Raw genomic sequence first — 20,543 nt, 5'->3', positions numbered from 1 at the left:
ATATTCTTTCATTCGGTAGTAAATAACGAATATTGCCATAATTTTATAACCGTAGCACCGTGAATATAAAATGGCGGGGATTGTTTTAAACACGATCAAGAAATATGGTATTTTGTGCTAGAGTAGAGTAGGGTGGGGGAAGACGGGACACTTAGTCAGACGAGACTTTTTTAATTTTCTTTTTATGATCCCCCATTTAATGGATAGACAAATAATGTTACCGGATTATTTGACGGTATTATCTCGACTTTATAAAGTGCACGTCAAAGCTGATTACAGAGATGTTGGAAGCTCGATGCTTTTCCATCCGCCCACGTTTAAAGAAGGATGAATGTAAATTGCTTTATTCTCGCGTGGCCGGAGAATGACAGTATAGTTAAAACACGGGGGTTAATATACCTTGTGCCAGCTGCGTTACCCCGAATGTCATTTTGTGAGTGATTGTATTTTTGTGTTTTATTTTTTATGTTTAGGCTGATAATTTGGACATTCCGCAAGTGACCAGACGGTTGGAAGAAATTACGGTAAAGTAAGTACTTGTGTTAAATTTGTATAATGGTGCCTGGTGGCTATTTGACCATACCTCCAGGATACTGTATCCATATAACATGCGACTGTGTTATTAGTCACAGGTCTTGATAAACAGAGACGGAAAATGACTTAATTTAAATGCAATTTACAATTTTTGAAAAGTTTGTTTTATTAAATCAAACAATTTAACAAAACTGTAAATCCCCCAACAATATGTAAACGATTATTTTAAAAATTAACAATGAAGCACATTGCTGCTGCTCCGAAAAGCTATTATATGCCGATTATAATAAATAGATGATCTTGTAACTAATATTGCTTTGAAAAATAAAATAGACGTGCTGACTTATATAAACTATGTTGTAAGTTTAAAAATTGAAAGCGGACTAAATGATAAATCACTTAAAAGAATTACAACAAAACGAATATTAAACGATAATTCATTCATCGATATCAGCTAAACTAGAATCTGGTGTTTATATCGACCATCTGTACCAAAAAGCTTTGGTTCGGTAACTTTTATACACTGTGAGCGGTTTCCCAGACACGAATCCAGAGAACTGGTACGAGGAAAATACGTGGATTGTCTGTGTTGCTTTGGTGCGGAGAAACTTCGAAAAACTTTCGAACTGATTTGCCTTTTCGCGGCTTTTGATTCTTTATTTATGAATGCTTTAACCTCAGACTGGGCTGAATCAGGCTGGTCGTTCTTTACAGGTTCGCTGATTGGATCCAAATTATGTACAGGATCAGCAGTTTGATTTTCATCATCACTTGAATAATGAATTTGGACTTCGGTTAAATTGTTTCCTACCAAGTTTGTGTTCGATGTTCGGCAATGTTGGAAAGTTTCCTCTGGAGTGGAATTTAAACTGTTGTCTTTGGTGGCGTTTTCTTGAGGCGGGGAGGATAAACAATCTGTCGGGATATCAGTGTTAACCACTTTTGGATTGTTTGCTCTTGATCTGCGGGTAGAATGCCGGTTGAGTTTATTATGCAGTGCGTTTTCGGATGACGACCTCGGAAAAGCGTCTAGTCTACTTTGACAGTTGGTCAACGTTCCTAAGCTGTTAGACTGAGTTATGTCGACACCACTATAGTTCCTTGACGAAATGTCAATTTGATCAGATTGAATCCGACGTTTAAGGTCAAGTTCTTTCCTTCCTCCCAAGTTATCGATGCCGCGTGGGGACAACCAAGTAACGTTTGTGTATGCTGTAGACTCAATCAAATGTTTGTTCTGCAGATCTTCCTCGGATGGTGTTGTACAGACGATTACCCAGTCATTTTCGTCTAACTTAGTATTATTTTTGTGACCGATTACCCGGTCGTTGTTAGTGCTGCAGAAACTTGAGTTAAACTCATCGCTGTCCGAATATTCTTGACAACTTCCTACTGAACAAGTGGAAAGAGATTCTGAAATGATTTCAGGAGGTTGCGTGTCCGAAACATAAGGGTGGACGGCTCCGTACAAAGACACTGCTTTTCTGATGCAGTCCATGCATCCTCTTCTACGAGCATCTTTAAGCATCGCATCCATTTCCTTTTTCCCCAGTCGTGTTTGCAGGAACAAGTGGAGGGCAGTGTTAGAAAGAAACACTATTTGTCGCACAACCCTAAACAATGTATGTTTACATAAGACAAGAGGTACAGTGGTATAACATTGATAAAATAAGGTGTATAAGCCTTTTCTATTTGTTTAATAAGCTACATAGGATAACACCTAATCAGTTAAAAGGCTGCAATTACTCACTTCTGTAAAAAATCGGTTAGAATTTGTTGCCTTTCTTCGAGATAACGCTTTCTAAACGTCCCGATGATTCCAGGAAATGGCAAACTTGGTGGTTTTCTGTTAATAATATGAATTCATTTTAAAGTTATGCTCAATGTGTGGTTTGCCACCAAGGGAATTTTTTTTAATTTTATATGCGGGCAAAAATTGTATTCAATAGATTTTTATTTATATAAATATAAACCGCGTATATTTTAGCTTCATGTGGTTGCACTTAATACATGATGCTCACGGCCCTGAATAGGGTCGCTTGAAACCAAAGGTCGCACAAACAACACACTCGGGAACATTGGCTAGGTCAAACAGGTGATAATAAATATAGAACTAACGAACACTACACCATGTTGACACGTCGATGTGTTACAAAACTATTCGTCATTATTTGTTGATATTTTACGATGTAGTTTTACGATTTTTATAAATTCGGATCCTGGTAGAGAAGCTATTTAAAATTTGCAATGCAACAATAATGGATCGGCATTCCTGTTGCGCAACGTCCTGAATTGCTGACATAATATAAAGTCTTTGTGCTAAATAAAGATATTAACTTACACGTCACATGTACGAGCCAAAGCACGACGTAGCCAAGTGAAATCTGAGTATCGTCGATCAACAACTGAATACTTTAAGCCGAATGACAAACTGTTTGTCTGAAACAAGAGACACTTTGTTGTTTCAAATTACCCTATCATGAATAATATTTTAATACGTGTTGAAAGCTAAACCCTGCTACAATGCCTGGTTAACGTTAACCGAAGTTTTGTATGTAGTAGAATAGGATGTCAGGACACTAAATGTAACTTTACAGATTCGAAAACACACAGGGTAAGACGGGATAGTTCAAAATTCTTACTTATGTTTAATAAATGATTTTATTACAAATACACAAATTTAAAGAAATATACTGTATGCTTATATAACATCCGTCTTACTTTTAGTGTAACTTGGTAAGTGGTGAATCTGCCTTCGTCGTGCGTGTTGTGAATGGTGGGGTTGGATACTTGAACATGGATGTACTCCTGTTAAATAAAAATGTTTATAAGAAAATATCAGGACTTACCACGTTTCATACAAAAAACAACCATGTTTTACCTTTTGTTCATCAGGAGATATATTACCATGATGCTTGTCCATTATGTTAATCATTGCTGCAAAACCTAATTAATTGTTTCCTAGCAAGATCTGTTGTATAAAAGCAAAATCAATCCAACGAAGTTTTAAAGTTGGTAATACCGCTTCCGCGCTTCGTCACGCCAATGTAAACGACACGTTTATCATAGCATGATACAACAAATCCTAATCCTTGCTTTTTTATTTCGACCTTAGCGCCTTTTTCATTCACATTTACCAACTTGCGCCCTAATCGAAACGTTTCAAGGAAGTTGGAAAAAGTCCGTACCATATATTGTTTATCGCATTACATCTGTATTATCAGCTGCAGGAAGTCGGCAGTAGAGAAAATAAGACTGACCAAAAGTAAACAAACAGGCGGCTTGCTTAAAAAAAAATTGGGAGTAATAATTTTCTCAGTAAATTTGCTACTACCCGTGACCATACAGAACATATGGTGGGCAAGTGTAAGATTGTACACATTACACGACGACACCCAACAGTCTGTTTAACCTTTGCCCTAATCTGTTCTGTTACAACTGTTTTAGTGGTCTACTAACCCACAATTTAAAGGCTGGTCAACATTTTGTACATAATAATATGTCCATAAAAAATTTACAATGCTGTTTGCGAAAGCATATTTGTGATAAGCCTACATTCCGTTAACTGTTATCGACTGGACATTTACGTCATCGTGACGTCACAAAAAGCGATCGTTCAGCGTGGTACTTCACAACAATAACAAAACAAGGGGAAGCGAATTCGTAATCTAGGACAGTAACTAGGGCCTTTAGATTAAACTTTCAACAAGCTTGGAATCCGGTAAACCAATGAATCAGGAATTAAACCCAAGTGTTAGTTTTAAACTGTTTGCTGAGTTTACTTTCGGACATTGTTTAATAACCATTTAATAATAACAATATTAGAATAAATCTCACTACATATGTCGACAAAAGAACATATAAATAGGGTGAAAGTGATGGGTATACATATTTTTGTGGATTCTCCATTCTATTAGTTATAATTTCAATTAGAGCGAGTACAAACAAGCAAATGTAGCAAGAGTTAACAACTAAACATACCTGGTAAACTACTATATAATCCCTGCGGCAAGCTGGACAAATGTCAAACACGGTAAGATAATGACATACGCCGAGCTAATGCAGCTACCAACTTCATGCTAACTTGCATTGAAAAGTTAAGCAAACACGTGATCTGTTTATCTTTGGTTTCTTTGTCCATGTTTGGTTTGTTATTATGCCAACAAAGATGACACTAACTAAAATAATTAATGAAATTGTGTTACTCTTATACTGGAGCTACACTACCAATCGATAACTACTCAATGCACAGACTAACGTAACATTTAAAACATCCCAAATTGACCATAATATAGCGTAGCTAAATGGTACAGGGCAGAGTCCGTATACGGACTCTGGTACAGGGTAATATGATTTGCATCTTTTTTATTTTTGTTTAGAAATCTTACGTCATACACTGCTTTGTTTAAACCACTGACAAGACTGGTTGATAATAAAATTATAATACACAAGTCTCCTTCATTTAAACGCCCGTTGGCGTTGACAGTCGATGTAACGAATCGATGTAGTAGTAACTAAAATGTGTCTTTACGTTCAGCCAATTAATTACTGACTTGGCAAACAAACCAGTTAAAATGCCTAAACTAGATAGAAAACTAGCTGACCCTGAACAACTTGACAAAATAAGGAACTATTCTACTGTACTTTTAGTGTATACTGTACAAGGAAGCATAACAGACCTGTGTAGTGTGTACTAGGTAGTCTATATAATATATTCCACTTTGACCTGTCTGACTGCCACACAATGATTGGGCATAAAGAAGAGAATCTCTCGCCCAGTACAATGAAAAAGGCTGCACCATAAAGGAAATGGATGATGTAACCGCCTGCGCTCTTGCTAGTATAAGAAACGCAAACGCGAATCTAACATCAAATATGGCAAATACCTCGCGCTCTTTTAAATCGTCCAATACAATATGTAGCCCTACATTGCTACATATTAAGTTTAAAATAATTATCTCAGATTTTTTGATTTTGCTGTATATTGAATATACGCACTCAATAATACTGCACAAAACTAAGTACCATAACAAAACAACGCATAAATAAAGCAATCGCTATCAGGTAAAGCGGTCTGCTGTTGTATTGTATACAAACATAACAAACTTTTTTCATACAAAAATACTATTGAAATAAACTGCTAGTGTCTACTCGTCATCGGGCTAATTACGAGTTTGCGTGATGGGAACGAGTTAATTTAATACAACATAACACGTATAAAATTCGAGACTATCGATTGCCAATAATAATATTAAATATCGTGCTTCCAGTGGGTTGCCACAGATTTGTTTCAAATGGCTTTTCGATGGCAAAAGTAAAATATCTTCAAGAATAACATTCAAAGCTTTTAGCGAACTGGCGTTGAAGAGGGTCAAAAGTTCAAAGTAAAGGTCCTGCACTAAAGATTGAGGGTTTTTAACCACGCTTCATTGGTTACGGAAGATCATGTGTTGGCAAACGGTCTGAAACTGGAAGTCGTTAAGAAACTGCGAAGAAACCGCAAAGCTATAAATATAAATCCACAGCAGATCATGTAACCCGCGACAGTAGTCTAGCCTTTTCGCTTGGGATTGTACAGCAACTTGATTTCAATGTAATTTATTTATTTGACTTATTTTATCAAAAAGGTTTATAGAAAATCAGAAATAGGTTGTTAAAATGGAGTTTGTAGGAACATGGATGCTTAAGGAGCAAGTTGGATATGAAGAGTTCATGAAACTTATGGGTCAGCATACAGGAGAGAATAAAATATGTATATCAAAGAAAATGTATACTAGGATGGGAGAAGATGGGACATATTTTTATTCTATTTTTCCGTCCCATTTGACAGTAAAGAAAAAACGTTCAAAGAATTATTAAACCGTCTCCTAACAACTCCCATCGACCGTTTTATAATTGTTTAAAACACGGTCACTAGGACATTTTGATATAAAGTGCTAAATGTGCCCCATCTTCCCCCACAGTACAATACATATGTTTTAAAAAAGTCATTTTGTCGAGTTTTTTTTTTTTCTTTAAAGGCGTTCCTGAACAATACATTGCTGCTGGAAAGAATGCGCCGGTGACTTTGAAAGTCGAATGCAGCGATGGAGAAAACTTTGTTGTAACAACAACCACTGGACCAAAATCTTGGACAGATACTTTTAAAGTGGGTGAGCCAGCTACTATATGTGGACCAGGACAAAGACCAATCAACGTAAGGATATATTTTAAACTTTTTACTTTTTAGGCAAACGTCGCACTTTACAAAAAAATTAACCAAAATATTATCACGTTGAATACGATATAAAATATAAAAATTAGGATCAAACTAAAACACGGACAAAAACTAAGAAAAAGTGAATGAATGAATGTAACTTACTTTATCCTCGCGTGGCTGAAAAACGACAGTCGTTATCACACGGGTTTAACACCTCGTGCCAGCTTACGAGATACCATGTATGTTACTTTGTGGGTAATTATTTTTTGGAGTTTTTCATTTTTTAGGTATAGCTGATAATTTGGATAATCTATTAGTGACCACTAGGTTGAAGCAATTGCTGTTAAGTGTCTTGCCCAAGGACACATACGCCCACAATCGTAGCATCCTTGAACCCATTACCTCTGGGTTACAGGAAGGCGCGGTATAACCACTTTGCCACGGCACAGGTTGCAAGAAAAAAGAATTGCCGCTAAGCTCAAATGTAGGCAAAACAACAAAGTTACGGTATAGTGAGTTATATTCAAATAAAAACAACGATACGGTGTAAAAGGAAGAAAAATATACCTAAAGAAAAAAGGCTGTAAGTTAAAAAGCTACATTTAAGGTTTACTGTTTTTCTATTCTTTCTTTCTAAGTGTCGCTCTTCATTCAACTTATATAATATATATTAATTATACATTTTGGTTGTATAAGGATCTTGTTGTAATAAACAGACAGTCGTGCACCTTGTAGACGGGAAACTAACCGGGGAATATGAAATCAGAGGAACTAATCTACGAGCTTGCAGACAGGTGGTTGGCGATAAACTCCATGACGTAAGCTAAAACCATTAAACTAATTACAGTTCTGTTGAACAAGAGAGTATACCTTTAGCTCCTAAAACACATATTTCTAAGGTTACAGGCATATACAGTAAATATTCTTTATTTATGACCAAATGCAACAAGAAAAATAAAAAAAATGTCCAATTTTATCCGATTCTACTTTTCATGAAATTTTGTGGTCAAAATTGTTACACATATTTGCTATGCAGCATTTGTAAACGCATAAGAGTGAATACAAAACACTATTATTTTGTTGCTAGATTCTTAGCACCGAAGGCATCACGTTCAAGAGAATTTTTAACCGGCAGTGACACCTGAAGCATAACCATTATGTACACAAAATTATATTAAAATAATTTAAAATATACACTTCATTTTACATGAACAAAATTACAACCTCGCTTAAACTTTACATTTCTATCATAGACATGATTCATGAGACGTGAAAACTCTATATTGTAAAGTAGTGAATTTTGAGACAGAACGCACGTTTTACCCAAAATATTCTGGCGTTTATATATCAACATTTAAAATTATAAAACCGTTAACAAAATTCAATTTTATGAGTGAATGCGCCATATAAAGGCACAGAAGGTTATTGTGTCACGCTCGTTTCGGGCACAGCGTATATTTGTGCTTACTGGCTCTGTTAGCATAAGCGATTTGCTTTGTTATTTAAAGAGCTGTATGTACTTATAAAGCCTGTAGTGTATAGACGTTGTACGTTACAAGTACAGGTATAGTTCTTTATTGTAAGGACATCGGCAGTGTTTATAAACATTAATATCATGAGTAAAAACAGCCCAAAAGAGTTATTAGAGATGGCCCGAGAGGCTAAAAAGTTTGCCTATAACCCATACAGCAAATTTCGAGTTGGTGCAGCACTTGTAACAAAAGAGGGTCGAATATTCACTGGGTGTAATGTTGAAAATGTCGGTTTTACATCAACAATATGTGCCGAACGAACTGCAATATGCAAAGCGATATCGGAGGGATACAGAGACTTCGTAGAAATAGCTGTTACATCGTAAGTAAACTTACACATGCCAATACACATGCGCAGAAGTTCAGAAAAAAAAATATTATCACCCTAATTAAAATTTATGTAACCGACTGTCCAACTTGGTCCGGGTATATGGTCTACAACTCTACATGCTGAAATGCAAGTTTCAAAATTGTTAACTACTGCGAACTTTGTTACTATAACACAAGGGTTCCCAAACCGCGGCCCTCGGGAGCAAAATACATGACCCTCGGAGGCCTTTTGGTCCGATACCTCAAATGGTTTTTGAGTTATCGAAATTAACCATATATCGGACCAATAGTTGGTTTCATAAACTCGAATGGTCATTTCACATCTAATGGACGTGACCGCGTGGCTTTTCTGGTCAAAATAAGCAAAATATCTGCAACCGTTTGCAACCGTAGTTTTATTAGGGGTTCCAAAAAATGTGAAACTTTTTCTTTTTCACGAAGTTTAAACCATTCTAGAACTATTGTTTAATACCAGCATATGCGTCGAACTTCTTAACCTATTCGTTATACCGGCATTTTAGCCAACACGAGTCGCATTACAAAAATAGCAAGAAAAACCTTGCCTTGCGGCCCGTCGCATAATTATGATTTCACGTATTGGCCCTCAGTTTTATAAGTTTGAGAACCCCTGCTATAACAGTATAAGTAAAATAAAAGTTACGTTAAAGTATATTACAGGGACTTGGAGGATGAAATAGTGACACCGTGCGGCGTATGTAGACAAACTCTCAGTGAGGTAAAAATTGATATATTGTTATTTTATATTCTTATAAATTATTTATATCTTGTAGTTTGGAAGCAATATTAAGGTATACTGCTCCAAAAGCGACCTCGGTTTTGAAGAGTTCACCCTAAAAGAATTGCTTCCACGGGCATTCGAAAACAATCACCTCGAATCATTTCAAGCAACGATCAAAAACACTTCAGCCTAAACTAAAACTGTTATACAGTAGGGTGGGGGAAGATGGAACACTTTTTCATTCTATTTTCTCATTCCATTTGGCAGTAAACAAATAACATTTAAAGGATTATAAAACCGTATCGTCACGACTTCCGATTGTTAATTGTTTAAAACTCGGATCGAGATATTTGGATATTTTATCTTTTTTAGTACTATATATAACTTTTTGGAGTAAGATGGGATACCGTTTTCAACAATTCACGCTGTTTTAGAGTTGCGGGGCCACGGATGTGTATAATTATGTAAATACTATTTGTTTACTACCAAATGAAACGAGAACACACAATAAATACAGATCCCATCTTACCCCACCCTACTCTATTTGGCAACAACAAAAAAACTACTTAAAATAGGTTACATACCAGATTTTGTTTACCCTAAACACCAAAATATTATGCAAAACTTTAAAATATTGTTCTGTTTCGTGAATATACATGATGGTACCACAAAAGGCTGCGTATATATTGTCATTCCACACTATCATATTACATAAATTGACAACGTTACGTGGTTTCCGTTCTTGTTGTCATATGCGTGACGCATCTTTTGAAAAAGCTGTTTACATTTCATTACAAAATTGGTAGACTCAGCTTTCGGACAGTCCGAGCGAATGGAAGATAATATATTAAGCTACTAAAAATGTTTAACACTGTTGTTATTGCCAAGTTACTAACTATTCCGAGTTACTGGACGACAGAGTCTAAAGGTATTCTGAAAAGCGCACTGTGTGTTACCTAAGCAATATTGTCTACTCTACAGTGTACTGACGACTATGCTGTTGAGTGTTTAAAGTACACAACGAATCTAGAGTAGCAGAGACATATATAAAAATATATGTGTGTGTAATATCAGCAGAGGGTTTAGGATAGAAAATGTAGGTTAATTATTAAGTTGTATTTCATTTTATTGTAACTAAAAATACTTTAACCAATAGCATTTCTTTTTGTGGCTGTTAAATCTATCGTTATCGAGTTTATACGCCAGTCGCTTACCACAGGCTTATACATCATTAATGTCACGCTTGCTGTGAACAACTTAACAACAAACCAACACTGCAAATGGCTTATAACAGAGATAGCTCACTCTAAGTAGGCTATCACACTTCCACCACACACACTAACATTGTAAATACGAAAACACGTAGCAGTTTAACCAGAGTAACTGCCGAGGGCGGAGAAGTTTAGAAACCATATGGTTTCTGCAGACTATAATGTCATAGAATAGTGCAGAATTTTAGTATCGCTTGTACGAAAACTTTATTTTGACTTTATTCAGACGAATTTAAGTAGATTACTAATACTGTTTATTTATTCAGTATGGCTACAAAATATACGACGCCTGAAGCTCTCATTGCATTGGCTGATGGGGCAAAACAAAGAGCGTATTGTCCGTACAGCAAGTTCCAAGTTGGTGCAGCGGTAGTGGTGGAAAATGGAGATGTTTTCACAGGATGTAATGTAGAGAACGCGTGTTATCCAGTTGGTGTTTGTGCGGAAAGAACTGCTATATGTAAAGCTGTATCTGAAGGCCACACAAAGCTGGTTGCAGTGGCGGTAATTACGTAAGTAGATTTTTGATTTCATTTAAAATAAGGCTCGTTTACAGATTGTGTTCTGTTGTGAAATAAAATATCGACGCTTTCAAGAGAAACAACTAAAGGATTAAACAAGCAAAACAAAGCAAATATTAGCAGATGATTAAAATGTGGGTGTGTCTTTACAGAAATGGAAAGACTGTGAATTTTCCTTGTGGACTTTGTAGACAAAGCATTAGAGAGGTTTGTACATTGGCTTGCTTTATTTAGGTTTCATTACTTACCGTCGCTGTTTTTTATTTATAGTTTGGTACTGACGTGACAATATACTGTGCAAAAAAAGACCGGAGTTACCAGACACACAAACTGAAAGAACTGTTGCCTTTGTCGTTTGGTGCAGAAAATTTGATTCAATGAAAATAGTTTTAATAGACATTTTTAATTATCGCCGCTAAAACTTCATGTACGCCATAATCAGTGGTTGACCAACAGTAAACAAAAAAAACATTCACATCGAGACTTATCAATTTATTTTGGAACTCCATATATGTTAATATGTACAGCACTGCTACAAAAGTAATACAGAAAATTGTGCGGCTACCTCACACTCTATATGGCTACAACCAGCAACTAAACGCCAAATCTGGAGAAAAACGGTGGAAAAACAGATTCCCGCTGTTGTAGCATATTTATATATGTCACAAAATGTGAGTCGAAGTAAAAAGACAGATCATAAACAGTTTGGCTGCATCAAATTCTTCATTACTCGACGCATATTGAAGGCACACAGGTGGTTTATATAACAAGTGTTAAAACCAAGTAAAACATCTTTTGTACAATAGCGTGAAACACCAGTGTTTGCAATTAAGAAATGTACAGTGTTAAATTAAAACCAAAATCTTTACAGAACAGAAAGTATTTAAAATATATTTTAACGATCATGGTAAAGCATTGCACACTTTATCATTGGGCAGTTAAATTAACCATACCTGGCCCTTATGAAAAAATAACTTGGTATCTTGGTGCAGAATGCAAAACGAATCATTTTACGGCAGTCAAAGCACAGTCACATAACAAAATAATTAAGTGCACACCTTTAAAGTTTATCGATAAGCAAGGTGTAATGTACAAAAAAGAAAACGTGGTGAAATGTGAACTAATATAGTCGTATAGTACCATTATGGAAATATGAAACTTGGGCTTAAAATGCTGAAGAAACATATATGAATTGGGAATGTAGGAAATAACTGGAAATAGTGACGAGGCAACATAACACATCAATGACCAGTCACAGTAGAAAACCACTTTTGAAGAACCAAAGGAAAGAGTTTTGAATGTACAAGTCAACCGACTTGAAGAAAATACAAAAAATACAAAAAAACTCCTGAAAACCAAGACAAGCTAAAATACTTATTATAACAGTTATTTCAGTAAAAAAACATTTCTTCATTATTCCAACTTAAAAAGGAACATAAGAAAGGTTCACAATAAACTGGTATTAACTAACAAATTGTGTCCCAGTCAAAATCATCGACTATTTCCTCACTTTGTGGTTGTTGTGTATTGGATGCAGTGTATCTGTTGTAGATAAATTGAAGTTCAATTCAACACTCAAATTACAAAAAGGTTAATTACAAATTATGAAGTAATGCATACCAATAGTGGTAAATCTGACTTGTGTAAATTAACTTTACTATGATATATATTTTTACTTTATATATAGTACTGTGGGGTAAGATGGATACAACCCTATTTTAGAAGCGAGAGGATACAATTACAGTCATATAATTTTTTAAATATTTTTTATAAAATAAAAGAGAATGAAAACATGAACCATCTTACCCAAACCTACTATAGGTCATATTACACATTAAAACAAAGACAACCAACTAAAAGTTTATCTATAAAAGCTGGTAAATGAGCAAAATAAGGTTGCAAATGCAGGATTCACCAGATGTTAAAATGATATTTGATATTTCAATGTATTGACAGTCAACACTTACCGTGGAGGTGGTGGAAGGTTCCTTACATGGTTCACCATGTTTTGCTGATGAGAACCTGAAAAAATAGAAGCAATAAGTTTGTTGGAATGTGAATAGTTAGATGCATTGAAAGCAGTAACAGATCAGTGACAAATTACGGCCAGCCAAGCTAATATGCAAGCGGGAAATCCACAACAAACTATGCTTGTCATGAAATTTCTACAACCGCTATCACTAACAATGTTTGTTTTGGGTTTAGATGAACAAGCTGGGTGGAATGACAAAACTAACAACTTGAGCATCAGAAATTCAACAAACTGCTGGCTATACTTACCAGTTTAGCAATTATCTGCTAATCTAACTAATCTTGTCAAAGAAAACAATTTGAGATGCTGAATTATGGCATTGCATATGGGTATTCCATGCAGCATGCACTATGTGATTGCTTCTATTATCAAGGCACATGCGTGGATGTTTTTGAAGTGAATACTAACCAGGGACATTTACACTGTGACTCTGTTGGTTGTTGGTATTGTAATGCAGATGGTTTGTTGCGGCAGTTGCTTGATGATGGTTCATGCTTATGCATGGCATGCTACCACCAAACGGGGCACCAAGTCTATTTGGTGTCTCTACAGTTTACCAACAGAATTTTGGTAAAGCATATGCACAAACTAATTTTTTTTTTTTTTCTAAGAAAAACTAGAATCAATTTTAATCTTACCTGATTAAAATTTATTTTGACATTACCACATAATCACATGTTGAGTATATCTGTATACTACTATAAACTAAGAAGGTACCATAGTATGAGAATAGTATATATCATATATGTTATGAAAACACTTAATATGAGTTTTGTCAATGCAACAATGAGTTCCTATGTACGACAACTTACCAACTGCAGATTGATTTGAATGGTGAAGTTGCTGGTGGCCTGCAGAGTGGGAGTGAGATTGAGTTGGAACAAATCCACTTTGCTGGAAAAAGTGGTTAAGACTTCCACATAAGTCAACTGCAGATTGCTGGTCAAGTTCCCAGTTCTTTTGATCAGCTTGTTGCATGTTTTCAATTAGATCTAAGAAATATAGTTACAGTTAAACACCTTTTTTAGATAATTTGAGATATCAGGTACCTTGGTATTGAGTAAAATCTACTTCTGACCAGTTATGACTTTGGGCCATCCTACAACTCTGACGTAGAGATTCAATATTGTTGAAGAACTCAAAGTTCCATCCTTCAATTAAAAACAAATATTTACTGTCTGTGACGGAGAGATGTTGAATGAAAGGTTTGAATAAAACGACAAGTTACACAAAACTTTTTGAAATTCGCAGCAGAAAACAGCATGGTTGATAAAGGTAGATAAAACTAACCTGAAGTGCTGGCAGATGCTTTGTTTATTTGGTTCAGTGTTGCAGAGTGACCCAGGGGGTGTTCAGTATTGTGTACATTACGTAGCCCACCATTACCAGTGTCGGATATATGGACAAGATTAGATTGTGCGTTGTTTGCATTATGCTGATGTGAGTTATTAGACCTCTGCTGCCCCATGTGGCTGTAATGTGAGTATGAACTTGCTGATGAGGCAGAGCTGTGGAAGTTTTGAACAAACATAATGGTCAAATATTTTTTCCACTAAATGCATAAAAACAAAGTAAGAATGTCATCATAATGAGAACATAATACAAAATAAACATAAAAGTAAACAGTAGCAGATTGTATGGTGGCTAACAGAATTACCAAATACTCTTGCAATCTTATTTTTTGAAAAGTTTTAGTTAAAATTTTAATAACTATTAAAAAGCAGAATAACAGAAATTAATCTTCTTTACTTGGAGAAGTTGTGACTTGATTGGTTAGATGTTGAAAATGCACACGAGCTTCCTCCAGAATCGTTCATCAAACTCCTTTCATGCGATGAATGATTTAAGTCTGGAACAAAGTAATCAAATGTTGTTGAAATATTGAGTCATGTATTACAGCTTACTATCTATGGTTGGTTGAAACACTGTCTTGTATATACTTCGAAATGAAGCACTAAGATCTTCTAGTCCCATTCCATCCATACCTTCCGTAGAAGAATTCTACAAAACATAACCTGTGAGTTTTTATGAAAATTAAAACATCTAAATATGCTTCACACACTGGCTTCTTTATTGTTGGAAGAAACACACAAAACACAGATTTGAGTAATATTTTTCATTTTACTAAATTTGTATTTAGAAGCAAATTGTACATCTGATTGTAAAATATTTAAATATACAATAATAGTTACTTCAGAATAATACTATAGACACAAACCTGTCCGTGAGGTACTTGTGCATGGTTAACAGGAGTTGATGAATGACACGGTAGCGCATGTACTGGACTACCCTGTTGTGGGGATGCCTGGTTAAGAAAAAGATGTTTTTTTACATAGTTGAAAAATAATCTAGCAAAAATTGATATATGCAATACTTACCATATTGGAAAAGTCTGAAGCACAAACTTGCATGATGCGTTGATTAGGCTGTTGTATGCTGTCATTTGATGAATGAAATGAATTATCCTCATACACCTGCATTTAATTAAAGATTAAAACATTAAACGAAACAACTCTTAACTGCATTCAAGAATTTATAGTAATCAACTACAGAGAGTAAAATCAATACATTAGTAAACAATGCCCAATAAACTAAAGTAAACAACTGTACATCTTAGTACAAATAACAGGATACTGTTTTATGACAAAGCATTATATGCCCCGGTCTCACAAAACAAAACATGGAACACAGAAGGCAAACCACTTTGATTTTGGTTTTTAATACCGCTGAAACCCTTTTGCAAAAACATTTAATGTTGCTGTATTTTAAGCACACACACAAAACATCATATGTTTAATTTTTGAACTGAAAATATTTGTTTGCACTTGGAAACAATTGGAGTTTAAAATGCATTTATACATTTGTATATATTTAATTAAATATATATATATAGTTTGTTTTTTTACAAGAAAGAGTTGAAATTGAGGGGGTAAAAGAAAGCTGTAGTAATATTCTTAATACAACAAAAACAAATTAATCCTCTTAAAATTAAAAAAGAGTTGTTTTTGTATTTATAGAGACTTAACAGCGTTAGACAATTAATAGCGTATCAAACATGTGCAAAGATATTACATAATCATAAAACAGCAAATGCTGTGGTCCTTAACTCCCAAGTAGAGTTATTCATGGACAACCATATTTTGTAGTTGTAAGACTGTGGTTATTACGCTGGTATGTGAATAAGTAATAACACACTACATAGTAATTACTATTCTGAAGAATGATTCTAAAGGCTAAGTTTTTACCACATAACAATAAAAAAATTATCTGAGCATGTTGTAAGAAATATTTAAACTGGAAACCCAGAAAAAGTTAAGCACATTTCTCAACTTTGTATTGAGAAAATACTCTGCTTCTATGGATTTGTATTCACAATTATCTCTAAAAATAAATTGGCGTTACTATAAATATGCCTTTAAAAAGGGGTTACATAATCAACTATATATAATATATTTATTAACTATGGTGAAAAAACAATATATAAATTAAAAAGGATATATTATATATACCCAAACCCATTTCATTTCACAAAAAACATTACTGTTATTTAAATCACAATTACATGTTTATTTTGCTGTTATAAATTCAACATGTAGTTCATTTAAAGGAGGTTAAATTTCCAATGAGTTGAATTTAAAGGAACATCTAGTCAACAAAAGGTTCAACAAGCACTTATACTAATTAAGTAGCTATGTATGAGGTTAAGCACTAGTAAAGTTAAGCAGTGAGCAAATGTAAAAGAACAATGTAATAAACACATGTTTAACTAAAGGTATTAGGTTTTAAGTTAGGAGAAATACAATAAATGTTATCATGGTAACAATAATACACTTGCTTTCCAAAGAGAGTGTATGATGCTATAAATTTTCTACTACGTAGGGAGATTATGTGCAGTGGGAAAGCACACATACGTCATAGATATTGACGTAATCCACACCGCTTAAGGTATTGACATTGACACATGCTTGAGTAAAATGTCAACTTTTCACCTTTCACAGACAAATACTGTTGCTTGTAATTGTATATTATTTGGAAACCTGATTTAACCAGGGACCTTTAGGAACTTACTTTAATAAAAAATAAATAGTAATGTAATATCGGTAAGTTTAATTATTCATAAAATTAAACTTTTTAGAAAACTTTAGTCAAAATAAGTTGTTTGGCAGAAGTAGCTGAACACAAAATATTAAGTCAAGAGATGATTCTCAAAACAATAAAAGTAATGTGTGTTGTGCAAACAACTTCAAGCTTGGGTTGGTTGAATGTGTAATATTACTACTATATAACCCATATACCTACAAGGCTACAACTACAAGTCGTATTTTTATATTGTAGGCAATTTTTTTAAATTATGCTTTTGCTAACAACTGATCAGGTTTTTTTAAAAGCAATTATTATCAAATGGTACATTTTAATGTGTGATTTGTAAAGAAAAACCACTTGTACAAAAAAGCAATATAAAGGTAACATGTTTTAACCTAAAAAAGGAAGAAAACATCAACTTTAAAAGGAACTACAGCCAGTGGTCTACTTGTAGTTTTATGTTTTATGAATATCCTGACCATCTTACCCCCATGTCGTCGGGTCTTGCTTTACGTTTAATACCACGAGGTCGAGATAAAATCGGATCTTCCTGAGGGTTTGAATCAATTGCCCAATATGATCCCTGGAATGCAGGTATGTTTAAAATATATAATGTACTTTTGCTTAGAGAACTGCAAGAGTAATATAACACTTACTAACTTGAGTTGTAACAGGCTGAATAAAAACAACATTTACTTGCATAGTTAAAACAAAGGAGAACAAACCATTAAACCAACAATATTGAAATAACAACAGGCTAAAGTCCTTGGACTCCTTACTGTATCTAGTGCAATGTGACACTTGTCACTTACACATATGTTGCATGTTATTATACAATCATAAATTAAAATAAACCAGTACACCACCATATTTTATTATCAACACCAAATGTTTACTATTTATATTCAGTTGTTTACCAAAATGAAATTGAATTAGAATTTTACAAATGTGAATTTTCCACTCTATAAGCAAAAGACCAGCTTCAAAAGTGTCATTTAAACCAAAATAGACTGAATAAAAGCAAATACCTTTCCAGGGTCGTCTTTTGCTCGCGGCACTTTCATAAAACACTTATTTAACGACAAGTTGTGACGAATTGAATTCTAAAATTAAAAAAAAAATTTTTGTTGATAATACTATTATACATAACCAATATGGCGATAATCTCTCTCTCTCTCTCTCTATATATGTATAAACAATTCCAATGTAATATTAATAAAAAACTAACATTTAGTTATCTCTTCGAATAAGATACCAAAGATTGAATATTTAAAATAAAAAAAACAGGTTATAGCGACTTTCTAGTCTATAAACCAAATATTTTAACATAGTTTCAATCACACCTTCCAACCAGTTCCAGCTCCACTATAGTAAGGGAAAGTCTTGCATATCCATTGGTAAATTTCACTCAAAGTCATTTTCTTTTCATTGGAAGAGTTGATAGCCAGAGAAATTAGACTGGCATAGCTGTTGACATAAACAGAACAACAAATTAGGCTGTGTCTTCTGTGCATAGCCTATACAATAAGTTTAATATTGAGTAAGGTTATTTAAAACTATATAAAAATTGTTCGTAATTGACTAAGTTTTAGCTCAAATTTAATTAAAACAATAATGATAATCAATGACTCTGTGTCAGTTTTTTTCCAAATTTCACCAAACTACACATGTTCTTTTATAATTGTAGTATTATATATTATTATTTGGAAATATGGCTCAATAGGTTATTGAAGGCCTTTTACCAAATAGAATCAGGGATAATGAATAAAATGTTTAAAAACATTGATGTAAAAATAATTTTGCAATGAACAATATTATAAAATTGTATCTATATTTTATTATTTTCACAAACATTGGAAACCGCATAAAGAATGGTTGCCAATGGATTCTCATTTGTAAGAGTTGCACCTTTTGTTTCGCATTTGGCACAGAGTTATCTGTGGGACTTACACCAAAATAAGGGAGCTATTAGCTGTACCATGCCTAACCTCTCCGAAAAGCGATGGGATCTTCATTGTTAATATTATACAAGCAACATTGGAAGTGGACCTTTTGCCTGTCCTATCGTTATCTTTAGATCAGTACAATTGATATATCTGGGCTGCAACGCAGAGATATAGTAGAGTATAGCTCTACTGTTTTCTAAAACTGATAAACTGGTAGAGTGATCTTACTACAATATCTTTGCAGGGCAGCCTAGAGATATGAATCTGACTGATCCAAAGCTAAAACGAATAGAAGGAAAAACAAGCCTAAAGTCCGTTTTAAATTGTTGCTTGTTTTTATTGTATATATATATATATATATATAGGTCTATTAACACTGACAACACCATCACTTTTTAGCTTGAATGCGCTAAACCCAGAAATTTTGGGTTAAGTCCTACAGATGAAAGTGCACCAAATGGAAAAGTGAAACTTTACAAATGGGACTCTTATGTCAACTCACAATAACTACCTGTATGGAGGTTTTCCATCCTTTGACTGCCCATCATTAGAATCACCATCTCCATTAGATTTCTTGTCATTTTTACCATCTTTATCCTCCTTGGCTGCTAAGCTCATTGCTTTTACATTCAATCTGTTATACAAATAAAATATCTTAAAAATTATGATATGACTTATCATAATCCTAATTTTCATAGGTTGTACTTTGGTATGCAAATGAATATTAACTTGTTTGTAATCCGAACATACCTTGGCAGCCAATCCATTGAAGTCAAGCTATTTTCCAAGTCAGTCATGTTTTTCTTACTTTCAGCATCTCTCATACTTGTCATATTATAATGAGTGCTGGTGGTGCAAGTCGACATGAGCAAAAATCAATTGCGTATCTTTATAAAATTTTTCTTATATTTTAATAAACTGTTAACATGCCTATAAGATAAAACTTCGGTACATTAAACATTACAATAAAATACATAGCAATATTACAGGAAACATCTTTAAGTCTTAAAGATAAATTCTATGATTCACTCAGACACTGAACCAGTAAAATAGAGATACTGTCACGTTTAGATGTATAACAATATAATTTAAACAATGGCTTACTCCGCCGCTACTAGATCCTTGCATTCGACTTGTTTTCTGTTTACGAACTTTACCAGTAGTTAAAAGAATCACAAATGGAACGCGATTAAACAAGAGAGCTATAAACTAAACTCCATTAAAGCAGAATCATAGAAACACTCTGGTGTCCAACCTGAATGTAAATATGAATGTAACTTACTTTATCCTCGCGTGGCCGGAAAACGACAGTCGTTATCACACGGGTTTAACACCTCGTGTCAGCTTACGAGTTAC

General features: G+C 34.2%; 5 protein-coding genes across 9 annotated transcripts; 3 read left to right on the top strand and 2 right to left on the bottom strand.

Moving 5' to 3' along the window:
* Positions 1–659: 659 nt before the first annotated feature.
* Positions 660–3,601, bottom strand: LOC149742387 (uncharacterized). Its single transcript, XM_089892853.1, has 5 exons — positions 3,416–3,601; positions 3,256–3,342; positions 2,876–2,973; positions 2,285–2,380; positions 660–2,147 (listed from the first exon to the last, which is right to left on the bottom strand). Exons 1-5 carry the CDS (start codon positions 3,467–3,469, stop codon positions 989–991), a joined length of 1,494 nt encoding a protein of 497 aa, XP_089748979.1. The 5' UTR covers positions 3,470–3,601; the 3' UTR covers positions 660–988.
* Positions 3,602–6,098: 2,497 nt separating this feature from the next.
* On the top strand, positions 6,099–7,972 carry LOC149742386 (fatty acid-binding protein 2, liver-like). 2 transcript variants are annotated; one of them, XM_089892877.1, is made up of 4 exons: positions 6,099–6,286; positions 6,555–6,730; positions 7,450–7,551; positions 7,821–7,972. In XM_089892877.1, exons 1-4 carry the CDS (start codon positions 6,193–6,195, stop codon positions 7,869–7,871), a joined length of 423 nt encoding a protein of 140 aa, XP_089749003.1. In that variant the 5' UTR covers positions 6,099–6,192; the 3' UTR covers positions 7,872–7,972. The 2 variants fall into 2 exon arrangements, with proteins under 2 accessions (XP_089749003.1, XP_089749012.1); XM_089892886.1 differs by having other exon boundaries at positions 6,101–6,259.
* A 239-nt stretch (positions 7,973–8,211) lies between these two features.
* On the top strand, positions 8,212–9,833 carry LOC149742385 (cytidine deaminase-like). The gene is made up of 3 exons (XM_089892864.1): positions 8,212–8,587; positions 9,274–9,331; positions 9,387–9,833. The coding sequence occupies exons 1-3, from the start codon at positions 8,349–8,351 to the stop codon at positions 9,525–9,527; spliced, it is 438 nt and encodes a 145-aa protein (XP_089748990.1). The 5' UTR covers positions 8,212–8,348; the 3' UTR covers positions 9,528–9,833.
* Positions 9,834–10,120: 287 nt separating this feature from the next.
* On the top strand, positions 10,121–11,690 carry LOC149742384 (cytidine deaminase-like). 3 transcript variants are annotated; one of them, XM_089892905.1, is made up of 4 exons: positions 10,121–10,262; positions 10,872–11,117; positions 11,279–11,333; positions 11,397–11,690. In XM_089892905.1, the coding sequence occupies exons 2-4, from the start codon at positions 10,873–10,875 to the stop codon at positions 11,505–11,507; spliced, it is 411 nt and encodes a 136-aa protein (XP_089749031.1). In that variant the 5' UTR covers positions 10,121–10,262; position 10,872; the 3' UTR covers positions 11,508–11,690. The 3 variants fall into 3 exon arrangements, with proteins under 3 accessions (XP_089749031.1, XP_089749039.1, XP_089749024.1); XM_089892913.1 differs by lacking the exon at positions 10,121–10,262 and adding an exon at positions 10,412–10,430; XM_089892898.1 differs by lacking the exon at positions 10,121–10,262 and having other exon boundaries at positions 10,776–11,117.
* On the bottom strand, positions 11,604–20,143 carry LOC149742383 (forkhead box protein J3-like). 2 transcript variants are annotated; one of them, XM_089892832.1, is made up of 15 exons: positions 19,938–20,143; positions 19,699–19,821; positions 18,585–18,708; positions 18,270–18,344; positions 17,729–17,824; positions 15,537–15,632; positions 15,377–15,463; positions 15,063–15,159; positions 14,908–15,007; positions 14,449–14,666; positions 14,208–14,309; positions 13,971–14,150; positions 13,567–13,704; positions 13,094–13,148; positions 11,604–12,668 (listed from the first exon to the last, which is right to left on the bottom strand). In XM_089892832.1, exons 1-15 carry the CDS (start codon positions 20,051–20,053, stop codon positions 12,593–12,595), a joined length of 1,683 nt encoding a protein of 560 aa, XP_089748958.1. In that variant the 5' UTR covers positions 20,054–20,143; the 3' UTR covers positions 11,604–12,592. The 2 variants fall into 2 exon arrangements, with proteins under 2 accessions (XP_089748958.1, XP_089748967.1); XM_089892841.1 differs by lacking the exon at positions 13,567–13,704.
* Positions 20,144–20,543: the final 400 nt, after the last annotated feature.

Source organism: Ciona robusta, chromosome 1 (genome assembly GCF_009617815.1).
Source record: "Ciona robusta chromosome 1, ASM961781v2".
NCBI lineage: Eukaryota > Metazoa > Chordata > Ascidiacea > Phlebobranchia > Cionidae > Ciona > Ciona robusta.
This window is presented reverse-complemented; position numbering and strand designations above follow the sequence as displayed.